Here is an 18,782-nt window from a genome sequence, read left to right on the forward strand (position 1 = left end):
AAGCAGACGTCACAAGAAGAATTGAATGATCATTTTATTCCAAAGTATAAGGTGAAATATCAACATTTCTAGACACAAAAAAATACAAAACTGGTCTGGCTGCCTATCCTTTCTCCTCCCTCCATCATGTGACTCCATCCCTCAGCAGGCCAGGAAGGCCATCCCACTGCGCCTGTAGGAGCTCTGAGGAAGGAGAGAGGGTGGGGAAGAGGAGGGAGGAGAGAATAGGCAAGATGGTGGACAGGAAGAAGGAGAGCATAGGAGAGAGGGTGGAGAGGAGAACAAATCAAGCATCCGATCTAGGATCGACTTGGGGAAACTCACTTTGACCCGGAATCTCAGGTGTGTGTGAATGTTTACCGTGTGTGTGTAATTGTAGCGTCTGATGGCTTCCCGGATGTGGCAGGGCTGGATTGCTCCACTGAGGGGCTCCGCACTCACTGTTGAGCTCTGCAACACACACAGATTCACAACATGGTCATGGGCAGGGTTTAAGCCCATCTGTGGCTGTCTCAGCATGAGACAACCCCATCAGGTACCTTCTTGCGTTTCCTCTGTCGACTCCTGCTGCTCTCCCCGTTACCCTGGGGGAGGGACTTTGAAGAGTGGGAGGAGCTCGGGGTGGAGGGGGGCGTGTTTTCCGGAGAATCTGGATCTTTTTTTACCTGGAGAGAGAGAGAGAGAGTATCAGTGCTTGTGTGTGTTACCTCTGTGTTGCTGTGGATTGTGTGTGTGTGTGTTACCTCTGTGTTGCTGTGGTAGTGGATGTAGTTGGCAGCGATGACATGGCTGAAAGGGCCGGTCTTGGGACTCATGTCTTGTTTTACAAGCAGAGACAGATCTACAATCTGCGCACACACACACACACATTCACACCCGCACACCATATGAATGCATCAGTACCACATTATTTAGAAGGAGAGTCTTGATTTAAAAGTTCTGTATGATTATTTGAGTATGTGTCCAGAGGAGTGTTTGCTCTCTACGCTTTCTGGCTCCTCCCACCACAGATCGTTCTAGAGCTCTGGGGGAAGCCTTTACCTGAGCAACCGTCTCATAGGCCAGGTAGGACAGGATCTCCATGGCGACGGCATTGGGTTTCACCTCCAAGCTGCTACAGTCCAGCCAATCACGGAACTTTGAGGCCTTCTTAGCTGCACACACACACACACAAAGGATGGTACAGGATCATCTACCATGGCAAGAGAGGAGCAGTGAGTGGGAGAGAGGATTAGAGGAGAGTTAGAGGGTAGAATGGATCCTCACCAAAGCTGAGCTGACGACTCTCACAGAACTCAGAGTACTGAGCAGGGTCCATGTTCCTTGAGTGTCTCTCCAGCCTCTACACACACACACACACACACACAGTCAAGAAATGATAAAACCCAAATTACATTTCTACATGTAGGCCAAGGTCAGGTTATGAACAAAGTAAGGTTATGGCAACAGTCAAATGACAGTATCGTATCTTAAAGACATGACCCCCTGACCTCCAGTCGCTCCTGCTTGATCTCGTCCAGAGTGTTGGTGAGGGACAGGAACTCCCCGGTCTGGTCCACCCAGGACAGGAAGTCCACCATCAGACGCTGGCGCTTGTTACCCCCGGCAACGGTGGACCTATCTTTGTGGGCGTGACAGAAAGAAAAGGGATGGGGTGAATGAAAGGAGAGAACAATGGAGAGAGGGGTCACTGAGAATGCGCGAGAGATAGAGGAAGGGAGAGGGAGAGGAGTGAACCGAGAGAGAGATTGTGTACCTGACTCGAGTGGTTCCTCGTCTTCGATGTTCTTCAGGACTTTAGACTTATAGTCCCGGAACTGCATGTACCGCAAGAGTCTGGCCAGCTTCCTCTGGGGGACAGAGGTGAGGAAGACTATGATGAGGTGGTGGGGTTAGATGATGCACAATGAACAGGAAGTCATCTTGTCCCAACAGGTGGTCAGAAAAAGTAGCCAATAAGCTGTCACCTTGTCTTTCCTCATGACGAACAGGATGTCTTCCGCTGAGATGACCCTTGAACCCCGCAGCACGGCCCCCTCGCACGCCTGCTGCAGCTACAAACACACACACACACTGATTAGTGGCTGATGCAGAAATGAGAAGAGAGGGCTCAGTGTGTGTGTGTGTGTGGGGAAGGGGCTGTTACCAAGTTGATGAGTTGAGTGTGGACTATATCCTCCACCAGAGCAGCGGTATCATGTAGTGGCCTGCGAGCATCTCCGAGAGCAAACCTGTAACACCAGCGCACACACACACACACACACTGAGCCCTCTCTTGTCTTTTTGCATAGAGGAACCACTTCCCCGACACACACACCTGCCCGTCAGCAACGATGGAGCCCACATCCTGACTCCCTTTTTCCCAGCCCTACCTTAGACAGAGAGAGAGGGCCGTCTGTGATTGGAGAGAGAAAATAGAGAGAGAGACGGAGGTAGAATAGAGGGAGAGAATAGAGAGACAGAATAGAAAGAGAGAGGGAGAATAGAGGGAGAGAAAAGAGACAAAATAGAGAGGGAGGTAGAATAGAGGGAGAGAATAAAGAGACAGAATAGAGAGAGAGAGAGAGAGAGAGAGAGAGAGAGAGAGAGAGAGAGAGAGAGAGAGAGAGAGAGAGAGAGAGAGAGAGAGAGAGAGAGAGAGAGAGAGAGAGAGAGAGAGAGAGAGGGAGAGAGAGGGAGAGAGAGGGAGGGAGAATAGAGGGAGAAAAGACAGACAGAACAGAGAGAATAGAAAGAGACAGAATAGAGAGAGGTAGAGAGAGAATAGAGGGAGAGAATAGAGGAAGAGGGAGGGAGAAAACTAGGTAGCATGTGGGAGGTGTGTATGAGGGTTAAGGCTGGTTAAACATATAGACGACACCTCATTCTCTTTGACCACACCACCACAGCCAGACCATCAGAACCGCAGACAGACTCTCACGGCCACAGGTGGACCACCACACTGAGTGAGTACCCTCCCAAACCTTTTGATAGACGTTTCTAAACTACTCGTTCACTAACACGTACTGTGTGACTGTATGTGTGCATGTGTTTCTCTATATACTACCTAAGCTAGGCCCATGGCGTCCAATAGTCTTTTCGCGAGAGGGAACCCAGGCCTTTGCTGGGGTGAGTAACACTCTTCTCCTCAGTTCTAACACCTTGGCCACCCTACAATGGGGCACCTTTGTCCACTAAAATCACTGTTAAACCGTGTGAGTATGAATATTCAACATGAAACTGATCTGTGCCTGTATTCTAACACCAAGCTATATCGAGGTCAGTGACTGTGTCGGTGCTTTAACACTGTGCTTGTTGGGGACTGTGACAAACAGACATATATAGATGGGTGGTAACACCATGCTCTGTAGACACACAGACAGATAGATAGATGGAAGAGAGGATTGATGGACGGACGGATAAATCAGGCAGACAGACATTTAGACATCTATAAGATATATATAGCTAGATAGATACAGAGACAGATAACTAGATAGACAGATAGACAGACATAGATAGAACGACAGATAGATAGACAGACAGACCGACAGATAGACCGACAGATAGGCACAGACAAACAGATAGATAGACCGACAGATAGATAGACAGACAGACCGACAGACAAACAGACAGACCGACAGATAGACAGATAGATAGGTACATCATGCTCTGTAGTTCAGGGATGAAGCTGGTACGGTTGGAGGGGCGGTCCCTGGAGTAGCTGGAGGAGGAGCTAGCCATGGGACTGCTCATCACCACTGCCACCTGCAAACACATTACCCCACACACACACGCACACGTTTAACGTCGCAGACAGCTAGATATACACACACTGAACCACTTACAGAGATTAGTGTGTACAAACACACCGCAAGACGCACGCGCACGCACCTGAAGTCAGGCTGAGGTCTGGGGGCTCCGGTCTGATTTATGCAACAACAGGATCTCCCATTCAGCCAGAACTAAAGACAGGCAAATCAGAAGCTATAATCTCTCTGTCACTCACACTCTCTCTTACACATACACACACACTGACACTCTCACATACACATGCCCACATACACACACTCTCAGGCACAAAAGATGAGGTTCAGCATGGCTGCCCTCTAAACCACTGCCTTCCTTTGGTCGGTCACAACATCTGACTGTCAAATGCAGCTATTCCTGTATTCAAACCTGTGGTTCATAGGGATATTGGAGGGCGCACATGCATATATATATATAGACACACAAACACACACACGCGCGCGCACGGACATAGACACATACCGAAAGGTAGACGTGATCGAGAAGGCTAGCTAGCTAAAATAACGTAGCCAGCTAATTAAGTACTGCCGAGACAAAGAGAGACAGTTGTGTGTGAGGACAGTCTATTTACCAGCTGTATGTCGGGGCTGTTTCACCTGACAGTTGATTTCGTGCAGCGCTGTTCTGTGAACTTGGAGTGTCGTTTGGTTCTCAAAGTAAATGGTTTGAAGCTACTACCGTATAAAGTTTGGCGTCGCACCTCGATGATGCATTGGGAGTGAATTTAGTTGTGATTAGGGCACAGCGCCATCTAGTGTGACTGCAGATATTTACCATGACACACATGGGCGGCGCTAGGGAGGGGCTAGCAGGTGCTTCAGCACCCCCAAGAAAGACCAAAGCACCCCGATAGCACCCCCAAAAATATTACTCATTTATTAATAGTATTCAGGCCCGGAGTGGCCATCGGGAGAATTCACGGTGGGCCGCTCTGCCCGCTCATAAATTGGCCCAGCAGATCGCCTGCTTTCTCTTAGTTTTTTTCAGACACCGACTAAAACGATATGTGTTAAGTTACTGTGACTGATAAGTAAGCTAATAGGCTACACTAGGTTTTAATCTAAATAAGCGCATGATCAGACCGTGGATTAAAAAGTGCCGTTTTCAGTTGTCGCGCATGCTCTCTTTCTCAAACACAAGTGCGTGTACCAAGTTTGTTGCCACGGAGACAAGCCTAAACAATTATTTATTGTTGTGGAGTTAGCAAGATTAAACTGATGCAAAAAGAATAAAATGGATGGGGGAAAGATGCCAGGAGGAACTGAAAAGGCCAGGTAAAAAAAGAAAGATCTGTCACTTCATAAATCTAGGTTCCTGCAAGGGTGTGAAAAATATGTTTTCTCAAAAGCCCTGAATCTTTCAGGTACAAATTTGGGTTGTAATTTCCAGAAAATATTACAATATGAGTCCAACGAAATATTTATATTAGCCTACAGAAAGCTCAAAAAACGATTTTGCACAGAAATTAATGCAAAAAATGCGCGCTCGCATTCATGTGAAGTTCCGATTTCACCTCGCATCAAAACCTTGACTAGGTTCTAGGTTCGGGTTAAGCCCCGATTGTTCAACGTATGGCTCGGCCCCTGATGGGGGATGGGCTGGCTTTGGCCATTACACTGCCGGTCTGAAAATGGGTCCCATTCCGGCCCAGGCGGCCCTGATAGTATTTATATATAATATATAGAATTGCGCAGCTCCCCCTGTCAATGATCTAGCACCCCCTTAGCACCTGCATTAATCTAATTATCTGGCGTCGCCCCTGCTGACACAGCCTGAATAATTAATGATTAATTAATCTTTCATGCTCCTTCCCATAGATCCCATTGTGAACCGGACATTCAACTCTCCAGCGAGCACGCGCCAGCCGCCGGTCTCGGTTATGCCAGACAGTCTCCAAGGTGAGCGCGAGATCACCTCCTCTGCGCAACGACCACGCGCGCATGATCCCAGGAACACCATAGAGATCCCCGCCGGGCTCGTGCGCACGGATAGTCCCAACTTTATCTGCTCGCACCTACCGGCGCACTGGCGCTGCAACAAGACCCTGCCGCGCGCCTTCACGGTGATCACCTCCCTCCCCCAACCCTAGATGCTTATTTATGATTCCTTTCATATCCGGCCAGACCAGAGAAATGGGGTGATGTTTGTGAAGATGTCATACCTGGTGGGCAACAGGAGCCACCAGCGCACCTTTGACCAAATACATACCCCCCTTCTCACACACACCTTTCCGTCTGTGCAGGTGCACGCCCTGGGTGAGGTAAGCGAAGGGGTGGTTGTCACGGTGATGGCGGGGAACGATGAGAACTGTTCGGCGGAGCTGAGGAACGCGTCCACGGTGATGAAAGGAGGCGCAGCTCGCTTCAATGACCTCCGCTTCATAGGGCGTAGTGGAAGAGGTATACACACACACACCAAAAAAAACCTTGTATAAATAAATGTGTCAGTTAGACACTGATGCTGAATGTGTGTGTGTGTGTGTGTGTGTGTGTGTAGGTAAAAGTTTCACCCTGACTATCACAGTGCTGAGCAGCCCTCCTCAAGTGGCGACTATCCAGAGAGCCATCAAGGTCACCGTGGATGGACCCCGTGAACCCCGCCGTGAGCACTCACACACAGTCTCTCACGCACACAATCATGCACACACACACACACCCACACCTACAAACAAATACACACACACATCGCCGCCTCATGACACGCATCCACACAAGACTGATGTGTACTCTTGTGCTTCTCTCTGATAGGTCACAGACAGAAGATGGGGGAGGGGCCCAAAATGGGACTTTTCCGGGTTGCCGTGCCAACGAGCCCTCACCTGCTCAACAGTCTCACCAACCCCACCGCAGGTGTGTGTGTTTCTTTAAACGGAGAGTGTATGTGTGTGTGTGGAAGAGAAGTCAGTCTTGTGTCAGCTACAGGAGAGGGAGGAGCCAGCTGGTCTGTATGGACATGCTGCACTCACAGCATCGACTGTGTTACTATCAACACAGCTTCAAACTCCACCCCCATTAATAAGTCCGCAGTCCCTTTTGTTACTTCGAAACTTCTCAGATCCAGAGAGTAAATTCTACACACATTGGACGGAGGGAGATTGTTTATGCAAGTCTCAGAATGTGTGTGTGTGAACTTGTATGAACCATGACCCTCTCTGTTTCCTAGACGCCAGGCAGTCCCTCCCCTCCCCTCCCTGGACCTATGAGCAGTCCTATCTGGCTCAAGTGGCCACGCCCTTCTCTTCCCGAACACCCAGCCTATCAGGTACACATTTACACAACAATGGTGATGTGAAGGATCTGGAATGACCTGCTGACATATGTATGTGTGTATATCAGGAGTGTGCGAGCTGAGCTCTGGATTCGATCGGCGTTTCCTGCCCCTGTCGTCTGCACCCAGAATGCACTACTCATCGTTCCCCTACTCCTCGTCTTCCCCAACTCCTCCTTACAACTCCTTCCGGCCACTTCCCTACTCGGCCTCCCCGCAGTCCCACAGTGGTACCCTCCAGCCCTGTTATGCAGTTTATGGAAGCTCGACCGGAACGAACCAACTGTACATCGGGACGGGGGACCACATCCCTACAACCCCACTAGCTGTTGAAATGGATGGGGCTGTGCAAGGCAGTCAGGGGGAGGAGCCTGTTTGGCGGCCATATTGATAAACTGGTAGGAGCTTATTGTGATGGAGTGTGTCAGGGATTATTTATGTTGGTGTGTGTACTGTAATACAGCCCTAAAATACGTGTGTGGTCTGGCGTGAAACAAGCACTAAGGTTTCATTTTCAACACCAACACAGCCTTGAGGAAGAGATTGACAGTGAAGGGCTGTCAGACAGACATGTATTTCAGACAGACCGCTACTCAGACTAAACTCTTGTTTATTGACCACAACTGTAACCGAGTGAACACCCTGATCTACAGAGAGGAGGTCCAGAGCATTCTTTACTTTAATAGAAATAAAAGCTTTTTTTTCTTCTTTTTTTCTTTTTTTTTACAAAATAAAATACAAATATTCAGTCACAAAAAGGCATTCAAGTAGTGTTGTAGTAGTGGTGGGTCTGCAGACAGCTGTGTTTCCATCCTACACCCAGACATGGCCCCCCCACACACACACGTGCGCGCACATGCACGCATATAATACAGGCAATGACAACAAATACATGTATATAAACACAAACACACACATATATATATATATATATATATACACGTTTGTATACTTAATGAGAACTCTGGGAGAACGGCAGACAGATGCAGAGGAGGCGGGGCTGGGGGAGGAGTCAGGTGAAGGAGGAGGCGGGGTCAGCATTGGGGTTCTGAGGGTGAATTGCATCTGGAAGACAAGAATAAATGTCATGAGACAGAGAGAAAGACCGTCGGTATGTAGGTGAGGAGAGGGTAGGAGGAGGGAGAAGGGGCAGTTCTGACCTGAGTGTCTGTTGCTAGGAGACGCGTCTCCAGGTTGACAACGGGCGTGGGCGGGGATCAGAACAGATGCAAGCATGGGCTTACTGGACAGCTCTGGTCACACACACACACACAGTCAGAACATGAATCTGCCTAAGATAACAGGTATGTGTGTGTGTATGTTATTTGTTTACCCTGCATAGAGAAGTTGAACAGAGGGGGCGTGTCTCGTCCATTAGGGAGTTTGAGGTTTGGATCTCGTAGTTCATCAAAGAAGGCGTGGCCACAGGCCTCAAGCGCCGTGAGGCGGGAAGTGGGCGTGTACTCCAGCAGGCGGGAACACAGGCCAATTGCTTCCACCGGCGTCCGTGGCCGGAACACCTGAGGACCAATAACACATGGCTAACACCTGTCAATCACACCTCCAGACACCAGTTAACCAATGAGCTGCAACTACCATCTTCAGATCACATGCTGTTCAGGCCAGAGCACCCAATTACTGAGCTTAAACCCTGCATCTCCTACATGGTTGGACCACCAGAGCCACAAGAGCTTGTCAAGAGTCACTCTGACAGAGCTTGTACACTGGGTGGGGGGTGGGTCACATGACACACCACGTGACCCCCAGGAGCATCACTGGAGACCAGAAACACAGCTGTGCAGGTAGTCACCTTAGTCCAGGGATGAGCTGTGATCTGAGGGAAGCGGAACTCTGTGTAGTTGGGGTTCATCTCCCTGATCTGCTCTCTGCTGGGGGTCCCCAGAACCTGCACAAAACAATAAACAGTATATAGACTGCAAAGTAGACTACAATATAGAAACTACATGGACTACAATCTAATAACTTTCTAGATTACAAAATAGAAACTTTATAGACTTCAATAAATAGATGCAATGTAAACAATTCTATTTAGACTTACTGAATGCACACACACACACAACATAGATGTCCGACTTACTAAACACACTCTCAAACACATACCTGAGACACAAATGAATACAAGTACTGCTGAATGCACACACAGAGAACAGTAGGACATCATGTGTGTATACCTTGATAATTTCCACCAACTGATCCACTCCACTGTCACCAGGAAATATGGGTTGCCCTAGCAACAACTCTGCTAGAACACAGCCAGCTGACCATACATCTGTAAAAAGAAACACAGAGAATGTCACACACACGCAAAACCAACATGGGTCAAACTTGATATTGTTGCTGTGCATAACTATCTGTATCGATGTGTGTGTGTGTGTGTGGTTACCTATGCTGGAGGTGTAGTCGGTGGCTCCAAAGATGAGTTCCGGAGCTCGGTAGTAGCGGGAGCAGATGTAGGACACATTTGGCTCTCCACGAACAAGCTGCTTAGCACTGAACACACATACACACCTTAAGACATAAAGAAGTGTTGCATGTGCCTTTGTTTCTCGTGAGAAAGTGCCCGACTACTCTCTTTTAGCCCTACCCTGCCCAACATCTGGCCCCGCCCCACTCATGCCCTGGGCCATGCCCCTTTTCCCTGGCTCCTCCTACCTGCCGAAGTCACAGAGTTTGAGAACTCCACTGTCAGGGTCCAGCAGCAGATTCTGAGGCTTGATGTCCCGGTGACAGATCCCATAGGAGTGGATATAGGCCAGGCTCCGGAACAACTGGTACATGTACAACTAAAAACACACACATGTCAGAATCCAAGCTCGTAGAGTTGCAGAGCACCAGAGTCTGGGGGTCCCCCGAGGGCGGGGCCAGGGGTCCTACCTTGATGTAGAGAGTGGGCAGCGTCTGCTTAGCTCGGCTGTACTTGCGGGACTCTCTGTATACCGTCTCAGGAACATAGTCCAGAACCAGGTTAAGATACACCTCATCCTTCTGTGCATACACACACACACACGCACACAGACAGTTATTTTAGAGAGACTGATATAGAGACCGACAGCTAGCAAAATAGGCTGAGAGGCAGACAGGTGTATAGGCTGGCAGAGACAGACAGACTGACCTTGTCTCCACTGGAGTAGAAGAAGTAGCGCAGACGGACAATATTGCAGTGGTCCAACTTCCTCATAATCTGGAGCTCCCGGTTCTTTGGTGAGAAGTGGGCAGGGGAGAGTCAGACCATGTGATGCCAAATACACATTACACACCAGACACACCCAACACACACCAGACACACCCAACACACCTCAGACACACCCAACACACGCCAGACACACCCAACACACGCCAGGCACACCCAACACACGCCAGACACACCCCTTGCCTTGAACCTCTTGTCCTGCAAGACCTTCTTGATGGCCACCTGCTCTCCAGAGTCGCACAGTTTGGCCCGGTAAACAACTCCGAATGAGCCGTTCCCGATCACCTCTGTGTCGCTGTAGCTAACCTCCTGTGACTGGTCGGGACCTTGGCCGGGGGTTGCTACAACTGTCGTCACCCTGCTGCCATTCTTGTCTCCTGGGAAGACGGACCCTGACACCGTTAGGGAAGCTACCAAACTAATGGCAACATGAAAGTACATTTATTATATTAATAACAAAGCTGGGAACACACACTTAACAGGCATGATGCACTGAGCTACGGGTGCTAGCTAACTATTACCAGCTTCGGTAACGTTACTTACTGACTACTTTGACGCTGCCAACAGTCGAGGTCTGCTGTACCGTCTTGCAGCTCTCCGCGAAGGAGGTGGTCCTGGGTCGACCAGACATCTCTGGACGGCAGGCTTCAGCCATACTTGCCTCAAAACAACACTTTGTAGCTAGCTAGTAGCTTAGCTAAGTGGCCAACGGTAGCTAGCTAGCTAAATACTAGCTAGTGTGAGGGGCCTCAACAGATGTTTTTTGAAATATGTAAATCCGAAATCGTCCACTACAGTACAGCAGTATGACAAAGATCCCTTAGGTAATGTAGGCCAAGTATAGCTAGCTAGCCTAACTAGGCTTAAAGTAGTTATTTAGCAAGGCCGTTGCTCTGTTTTCTACATTTGAAAAAACTAGTTTTGTGAATAAGAATACTAGTTTTCATATTCTCAAATTGAAACGAAACGATCACCAGCATTAATGACAACGAGCTAGAGAACCTAAGCACACAGGGCTACCAAGATCAAAAACATGTAGCTAGAGTAGCTCTAGCAAGCTCAGCTTAGGATGGACATATTTACTGATGATGGAACAACAAAAACGAATTATGTCACACAGAGACACTAAAAGGACTGTCCCTGACTACCATCAGCCGGTTACGTAGAAAGGTTAAAAACCAGGTGAGGAAAATAATCATTGCCGTTTTCCCTCTGAACACCTTCCCTTCTCTCACTGTTTCTGCTAGACAGCCACAACCCGGCCCAACGCCGTGCGGAGCTCCATACAGACAGGAAACACCAGATAACTGGTAGTACCAATTTCCTGTACTGTTGGCTTTGTATTGATTTCAAAATAAAAGACGTGCAGATGAGCGAAGTAACTCCAGTAACATACTGTTACATTTGTTTGCATTGTATTTATTTATTTATCATTGATGGAAATATTTGAGCAAGTTGTTATACAGGATGAAAAGAATGATGCTGGCTGTGTGTGTGTGACATCTTTGCGCTCAGGAAGAGAAACCACTGCACCCAAATATGGTTGACCAGAAGCAGAACACCCAAGGAATGTTCCTGTTTGCCTTAACATCAAGCCCTGATTAAATATGCTGATTGTTTGATCTTTTGCAGTGCATGTATGAGGAGCAGGTATCAAACTGTTGCAAAGGTGACAGACTTCCGCCTCCACATGGGGGAGGCGAAAAGTCTTGTCTCCATCCTGTAACTTGTTCAAACCATGTATAAAAGTACTGCCTATTACTGTGAAGCTTTTAGACAACTCTGTACCGACACAGACTTCCTTGCAAAAAATAAACCATTGAACTTTCCTTGAACCCGACGACTCAGTGCACTTCTTGATAAAGAAATATACCTAATATACCTAATATACCTACCTTGTTGTATTCTTAGATTGTTTAGTTCTTAGAAATAGTTAAACTTTTGTACTTTTACTTAATTTAAGATCTGTATATGTTTAGTGTTTTGCACCTCCCTGCCACAGTAAATTCTGTGTTTGTATAACATACATGGCGAATAAACCGAATTCTGATTCTGATTCTAACAATCATTTGAGTGAAATGCTTGTGTATGATTGTATAATACACACATTTCTTATTAGGGTTATTGACATGTGATCGGGGAGAAGGGTCTTAAGTCAGGGAGGTGACCAAGAACCTGATGGTCACTCTGACAGAGCTCCAGCATTTCTATGTGAAGAGAGGAGAACCTTCCAGAAGGACAACCATCTCTGCAGCACTCCACCAATCAGGCCTATATGATTGAGTGGCAAGACGGAAGCCACTCCTAAAAGGCACATGACAGCCCGGCTGGAGTTTGCCAAAAGGCACCTGAAGGACTCTCAGACCATGAGAAACAAAATTCTCTGGTCTGATGAAATAAAGATTGAACTCTTTAGCCGAACAACATTTTTATATTTTCGTTCTTAATTTTTGCTATTATATTAAAAATAAACCTTTGATAACGTGAAAATCCTTTTTCACGTTATCATTGCTGGGTTGCTGTGTGTAGAATTTTGAGGAAAAAAAAATATTGAATCCATTTTGGAATAAAGCTGTAATATAACAAAATGTGGCAAAAGTGAAGCGCTGTGAATACTTTGCGGGTACACTGTACATCAATCCAACTCACATGGCATGTTTATAAGTAAATAAGTAATCTTTATTTTGACACAAATACACAAACAAGATGACATCATCAACAATCATCCCTGGACCACAGTTCAGACCATTCAGTAGTTGCTACAGTCTTCTGAGAAACGTGAAGGGACTATAAACTATTGTCAATAAACTAATCCTTATCATCTCAACAATCTTATTCAGTCCCACTAACTATGGTACAGTAAAGTAAATCTAGAACAGTATTATGTCTGACGTAACAGAAATAGACCAGAATCATAAAGCCGGAAAGGCATGGCTGATCATGATTGGTTGGATGACAGTCTGCAGTCACACTGGTTGGTTGGATGAGAGTCTGCAGTCATTCTGGTTGGTTGAAATTATAAAGTGGGTCTCATCTCAGATCTCATTGACGCCCACCTTCATCTTTTCTACAGTCTCCTGGGTGAAAGGAAAGGGAGCAGAGGAATCACCTTTATGTTTTTTTGTGTAGCTACATGTGTGTTTTGTGTGTGTATATCTTGTGTGAGACTGTACGTGTGTGTGTGTGTGTGTGTGTGTAAGTGCCGATCCAGACCTGGCGCATGTTGAGCTCTGCCACCCTGCGGGTCCACTCCTCCTCGGTCATTTCCTGCTCCGCCCCCTCAGCCTCCACCACCTCTGGGCGCTCTGTTCCTGAAACAGGGGACAGTGACACACCTGTGTGAATGTACGTGTGAAGGGTGTGTTTGCGTACATGGTGTGTGCGTGTGTGCGTGTGTGTGTGTGTGTGAGGTGTGTGTGTCCTTACCGTCGCAGGTGAGAGCTGTGCAGACCCAGTTTCCACAGGCGCATACACAGCGGTTACATTCCATCTGAGTCTCTGCCCCATCCTCGTATGTCTCGTCCTCCAGGGCACACACTGCAGGAAGTGATGTCGCACGGGAAGTGATGTCACACAGGAAGTTACATTCCATAGCACATCACAGCTACATCACAGGAGGAGTGTAAGGGTGTGTGTGTGCGCTGTGTGTTTTAGGATACAGGGTGTGTGTGTGTGTGTTTATGTACTTCTCTCTGGGGGGTTGAAGTCAGGCTTCAGGCAGTTGAGGAACTCATCGAAACTTAGCTTCCAGTCAGCATTTTCATCTGACAACTCAATGAGAGCATCCACACATAGGCTCCTACACACACATGCGCACACAAAATAGTATATTTATAACATAGAATCAACATGCCAAGATTACCCAATGCCCAGCCAACATTAGCTGGAGTGTATGTATGTGTGCATGTTTACACTCTTCCCATGTGTGAGTTTGTGCTTGCTTGTGTGTGTGTGTGTGTGTGTGTGTCTGAGCAGACCTGAGCAGGCGATTGTTGTCCTGGCTGGCGTAGGCGGTGATGTTGATGGCTGTCTCGTTGTGTTGGAGGAACTTCAGGAGTTCAGACGAGTCCATCTGGGAATCTCCATCATCGTACTCCTGAGAAACACACACATCCTCATGTTATGATTACGCTCACCGCTAAAACTGTGTTTATGCTCGTGTGTGTTGGGTGAGGTAAGCCCTGGTTAAGATACGAGTCGCTTACAAAACGCCACACAGTGCAGTCTGTTAAACAAACATACATTCATACAACAAACACACATAACTGAACCCTATCCTACAACATGAGATATTGTCATCACACCGACAGGAAGTCCCTCCCACCTTGAAGTATTTCTCCAGGATGTGAGAGAAGTTGCTTCCTATTGAGAACCAGCCATCGGGCTCCACCTCCCCTTCAAGCCAGCCAATCACTCTTCTCCGTAGCTCATTCCTGTCTGCTACATAGCACACAACTACACACACACAGATCCACAGAGGTTGGTATTTGGTGGGGTTTGGGCCACAGTAACTGTAGGGTTAGCGTTCTTGGTTATGGTCTGGGGTATGGGTGAGTAAGGGTTTCTGAGTCATTTGAGGTTCTAGGGGGTTTGGGGTTCTGGGTGGATTGAAGGTTGAGGGCTTAGATGGTGCGGGTTCTGTTGCGGCAGGCATCTGCACTTACTTGGGCTGGCTGCAACTTTGTTGGACATCTCTGAAACAATAAACACACCCAGCAAGTGAGTCTTTCTGCAACATCACCCACACACACACCCACACACGTACACACATACACACACACCCTTGTCCTACCTTGGCAGTGTCCATCCTGCTCTACGTGCAGCTTGGTCCCGGTGAGGCAGGCGTCCCGGTGCAGCTCACAGTGGTTCTGGTAAGTCTTCCCGTTACTGGCACACACCGGATGCTTGTGGGCCTTACAGTACTGCACACGCACACACACACACACAAAACCCGCTTGTGTCGTTTGTGTGTGCATTCGTGTGTTTGTCTATGTGTGTGTGTGTGCGTTAGAGACTCACGTTGATGCACATGCAAGCAGGTTCTCCTCTCTCCGTCATGGCGCACTCTCTCCCCGCTCCACAAAACACATTGGCACACGCTGCGGGCTTTCCCTCCTACAACACACACACACACACACACACACACACACACACACACAGAACATGGGTCTGAGAGAAGATCATGGCAGATGCTGTGATGAATGAGGTGGTTAGGACCTCTCTCATCCTCGCCGGTCCTTCAGACCTGCTGGTCCAGGCTGGTCAGCTCCATCACAACCTCCACATGGCCTGCAGCCGTGCTCACACACACATACACGGCAGATGGACCCTGAGCAGCCAGCTGACCTTTGACTTTTTCATTCAGAGGCCTTCGCACGCACCCAGGAACTTTACCATAACAATAGCCCCGCGCATGCCCTCACAAAGGCCTTACAAAGATGATTCTATCCGTCGGTTCGGTCCGTCTGTCTGTCTGTCTGTCAATGGGTTAGTCTGTCTTTCTGTTGCCTGTTTGTCTGTCCGTCTGTTTGCTTTTTCTTGTCTGTCTATCTGTCTGTCTATTTGTATCTCTGCCTGTTTTTTTGTCTGAAGGTAACAACCTTGGACACTGTAAGCAGCATCACCTGACTGGAGTCTGTAACTAGTTATTGCAACACACTGTTGTTACTACTGTTGTAATAAACACTGACACATATCCACACACACAGTGTTCCACTGTACTGGCGTTGTCATTATTTTCTCCCGGTGCAGATATGAATAACAACTCTTGAAACAAGAAAATATAAACACACAAACACACACCCATTTGCTAAATGTGTTTTCAAGCAAGACTGTCTTAGTGGATGGTGTAAGAAAAAACATTGGCGTGTGCACAGCAGAGAATGAGAAAAAATACCCTTTTCATCATGCTCTCCTTTTCTCACTATTATCTTTTTATCATATGTAGGCTACCGGTACTTTGATGTTGAGAGTGCTAAACACCCACTCACTTAGGCTACACAAACATGCTCATCCTCACACACAACTTCACCCTTATCTCACCACCCTTAACTCACCTCACACTTACGACCTGTAATTACACGCCAGGTGTTTTGCCTCTAAAGAGAACACACTCACACGCACCTGAAGCAACACACAAACACCACTGTAATGACACTGATGCGCTGAATCTGATGCTGAAGAGCTGGAGTCAACCCGGAAAAAAAATCCTCTGACTTTAATCTGTGAGGAATAGTTTTGCCCTTTTAATCCTTACAACCACTTGTCACCAGGTAAATATTCTATTTTACTAAGAAACATAAAAATCGAGAATATTTACCACCGCCAGCCAGGGGATTGCCGCTCCAAGAATGAGGAGAACAACTTGATACAACTGCGGAACACAACGGACTGCGTTAATACAAAATCAACTAAACGAGAACTTAATTAAACTAAAAGAACAACCGAACAAGTGACGAATATGTAACATTTAACGACCTATTTAACGTACCATTTTAGCAAGTCATTCAATGTGCAGCGATGGAGTTTGAAGCAGGACAAAGCAGCAGTTTGGTGCGTCTCGGAGGAGCAGCTGGAGGAGAACAGCTGTTCGCGGAATTCACCCTCCGCCCATGTCCCCCAGCGGTGACGTAGCCACGAGCGAGACAATGAAGTCAACCATTTGGGACAAGGAGCTATGGGTCCAGTCAGTGCTACTGTAACCAGCTAGACCAGGGAGGCACAAACACATCTGACCAATATGGTGGATGAAGACAAAATTGGAAAGAGAGGAGAATGTGTGTGTGTGTGTGTCTCTGTGTGTGTTTACCTTGGTCCAACGTGTCCCCCTCGGGACATAAATATTTAGGCGGCCTGAAGGAATGTCTGGGAGCTTGGTTGGTGAGGAACACTGATGTGGGTTCTACCTTCACAAACATCCTGCAGACTCTCTCTCTCTCTCTCACACACACACACACACACACACACACACACACACACACACACTCTCAGGCCGTCAGGGTGGAGTAAACTTCAGTCTTAGGTCCACCGGAGGACCATTGTTGCACAGTCCAGGGCAGATCTCCATTCTTTCAGGAAGTTGGGCTAACACTTCCTGTGTGCTTGTGCTGCTTTGACCAAGTGTGTGTGTGTGTGTGTGTGTGGAGGGGGCAGAAATAGGGAGCTGAGAGAGTAAGTTAGAGAGATATATGGTGACCTCTTGTTTCTGGAGCTTTGCTACTGCACAATGTTATCAGCCCCACACACGTACCCAAACACACACTCTTATTCTCTCTCACGAACACACTCCTCTCTCTCCAAGATTCTGTCAGGCTCTGATACAGACCGTGTCTCTGCAGCGATAACCCCGCCCCCTCCTGGTGTGGCCAATCACACCACAGCGGCACTCAATAAAAATAACCTGTGGAGAGGTCATCTTTATAGTCCATGTTATAGTGTATGGGTGTGTGTGTCCCCCAATGTAGGTCTATATTCAGCAATGGTATTTTATCGCTGTTGTCACGAGCAGTAAAACAGAGCAGAGATAGAAGAGGTGTGATCCAGCTGAGAGCACTGATATGACAGGTGTGAGCAGGCTGCTGACAGGAACTTCAGCCTGGTCACACTCCTGCAGATGGACCTTCCCAGTCTGTCCTACTGGACGCTGTCTAACACAGGATGTGGTTCAAGGTTAAAGATGTGGTTCAATGTAAAGGATGGGGTTTAAGCTCAAGGATAGGGTGCGAGGTTCAGGATGTAAGGTTAAGAATGTGGGAAAGATGGGGTTCAAGGTTATCGATGTGGGTCAAGGGGTTAAGCGTTTCAAGGTTGAGGATGTGATTAAGGGAAGAGGATTCGTTTTACAGTTTGTGTGAGGATGGTGGTTTGAGGTTGTTACAGTCAGGACAAAGCAGACAATTCCATCGTTAGATAAACTAAGAACACACACGGCGAACATTGGAGGTCAACCAGTTTGTAGTTGTCATGACTTCACATCACTGTCATCTCCACTAATAAGTGAGTCTAAAGTCAATCTAAAGAGTCAGGATATAACATAGACCAAACAGTGTGTGTGTGTGTGTGTGCCCTGGGGGTGTTTATGAGAACAGTCATGTGTCTACCACCCTCCGTCTTATCAAACACTGCCTTGTTGCAGTCAGCGGGTTGGACACAGCCTGTTAGTTACTGGCAAAGTCAGTCAAACGTGTGCGTGCGTGTGTGTGTGTTTCCAGCGGTCTGGAGTTCAAATGGAAGTTTAGCCGTTTAGAGGGGAGAATTGCCATTGTTTTCCCTTTGAGTCGGACTTCCCCTGTAGATGCCCCTGCTGGAACCATGGAGGCGACACAGGGCATGAGGGAGGGAGGAGAGAGAGAGAGAGAGAGAGAGAGAGAGAGAGAGAGAGAGAGAGAGAGAGAGGGAGAGAGAGAGAGAGAGGGAGGGAGGGAGAGAGAGAGAGGGAGGGAGGAGGGGGAGAAGGAGCGCTGTGAGGCTGGGGGGAACATGATTCCAGTCACTCTGCCAGTGCCCTGTGCGGAAGACT

General features: G+C 47.8%; 4 protein-coding genes across 7 annotated transcripts; 1 reads left to right on the plus strand and 3 right to left on the minus strand.

Moving 5' to 3' along the window:
• Positions 1-16: 16 nt before the first annotated feature.
• Positions 17-4,547, minus strand: supt3h (SPT3 homolog, SAGA and STAGA complex component). 3 transcript variants are annotated; one of them, XM_062447634.1, is made up of 13 exons: positions 4,358-4,547; positions 3,871-3,941; positions 3,641-3,744; positions 2,147-2,231; positions 1,968-2,054; positions 1,757-1,850; positions 1,491-1,621; positions 1,267-1,342; positions 1,042-1,154; positions 744-848; positions 540-665; positions 361-450; positions 17-183 (listed from the first exon to the last, which is right to left on the minus strand). In XM_062447634.1, exons 3-13 carry the CDS (start codon positions 3,730-3,732, stop codon positions 142-144), a joined length of 1,041 nt encoding a protein of 346 aa, XP_062303618.1. In that variant the 5' UTR covers positions 3,733-3,744; positions 3,871-3,941; positions 4,358-4,547; the 3' UTR covers positions 17-141. The 3 variants fall into 3 exon arrangements, with proteins under 3 accessions (XP_062303618.1, XP_062303620.1, XP_062303619.1); XM_062447636.1 differs by having other exon boundaries at positions 3,627-3,744; positions 4,358-4,545; XM_062447635.1 differs by lacking the exons at positions 3,641-3,744; positions 3,871-3,941; positions 4,358-4,547 and adding an exon at positions 2,318-2,478.
• A 1,040-nt stretch (positions 4,548-5,587) lies between these two features.
• Positions 5,588-7,547, plus strand: runx2a (RUNX family transcription factor 2a). Its single transcript, XM_062447633.1, has 6 exons — positions 5,588-5,848; positions 6,029-6,185; positions 6,283-6,387; positions 6,534-6,635; positions 6,949-7,047; positions 7,122-7,547. The coding sequence occupies exons 1-6, from the start codon at positions 5,588-5,590 to the stop codon at positions 7,442-7,444; spliced, it is 1,047 nt and encodes a 348-aa protein (XP_062303617.1). The 3' UTR covers positions 7,445-7,547.
• A 167-nt stretch (positions 7,548-7,714) lies between these two features.
• On the minus strand, positions 7,715-11,558 carry LOC134007912 (glycogen synthase kinase-3 beta-like). 2 transcript variants are annotated; one of them, XM_062447630.1, is made up of 11 exons: positions 10,808-11,558; positions 10,448-10,641; positions 10,187-10,270; positions 9,949-10,059; positions 9,727-9,857; positions 9,458-9,564; positions 9,246-9,343; positions 8,864-8,959; positions 8,387-8,594; positions 8,214-8,306; positions 7,715-8,118 (listed from the first exon to the last, which is right to left on the minus strand). In XM_062447630.1, the coding sequence occupies exons 1-11, from the start codon at positions 10,917-10,919 to the stop codon at positions 8,066-8,068; spliced, it is 1,287 nt and encodes a 428-aa protein (XP_062303614.1). In that variant the 5' UTR covers positions 10,920-11,558; the 3' UTR covers positions 7,715-8,065. The 2 variants fall into 2 exon arrangements, with proteins under 2 accessions (XP_062303614.1, XP_062303615.1); XM_062447631.1 differs by having other exon boundaries at positions 8,387-8,573; positions 10,808-11,557.
• A 1,367-nt stretch (positions 11,559-12,925) lies between these two features.
• Positions 12,926-17,183, minus strand: LOC134007370 (follistatin-related protein 1-like). The gene is made up of 12 exons (XM_062446785.1): positions 17,073-17,183; positions 16,755-16,969; positions 16,584-16,637; positions 15,284-15,379; positions 15,057-15,186; positions 14,929-14,958; positions 14,589-14,719; positions 14,242-14,360; positions 13,951-14,063; positions 13,691-13,801; positions 13,478-13,575; positions 12,926-13,341 (listed from the first exon to the last, which is right to left on the minus strand). The coding sequence occupies exons 2-12, from the start codon at positions 16,755-16,757 to the stop codon at positions 13,300-13,302; spliced, it is 927 nt and encodes a 308-aa protein (XP_062302769.1). The 5' UTR covers positions 16,758-16,969; positions 17,073-17,183; the 3' UTR covers positions 12,926-13,299.
• Positions 17,184-18,782: the final 1,599 nt, after the last annotated feature.

This window comes from Osmerus eperlanus, chromosome 21 (genome assembly GCF_963692335.1).
Source record: "Osmerus eperlanus chromosome 21, fOsmEpe2.1, whole genome shotgun sequence".
Lineage (NCBI taxonomy): Eukaryota > Metazoa > Chordata > Actinopteri > Osmeriformes > Osmeridae > Osmerus > Osmerus eperlanus.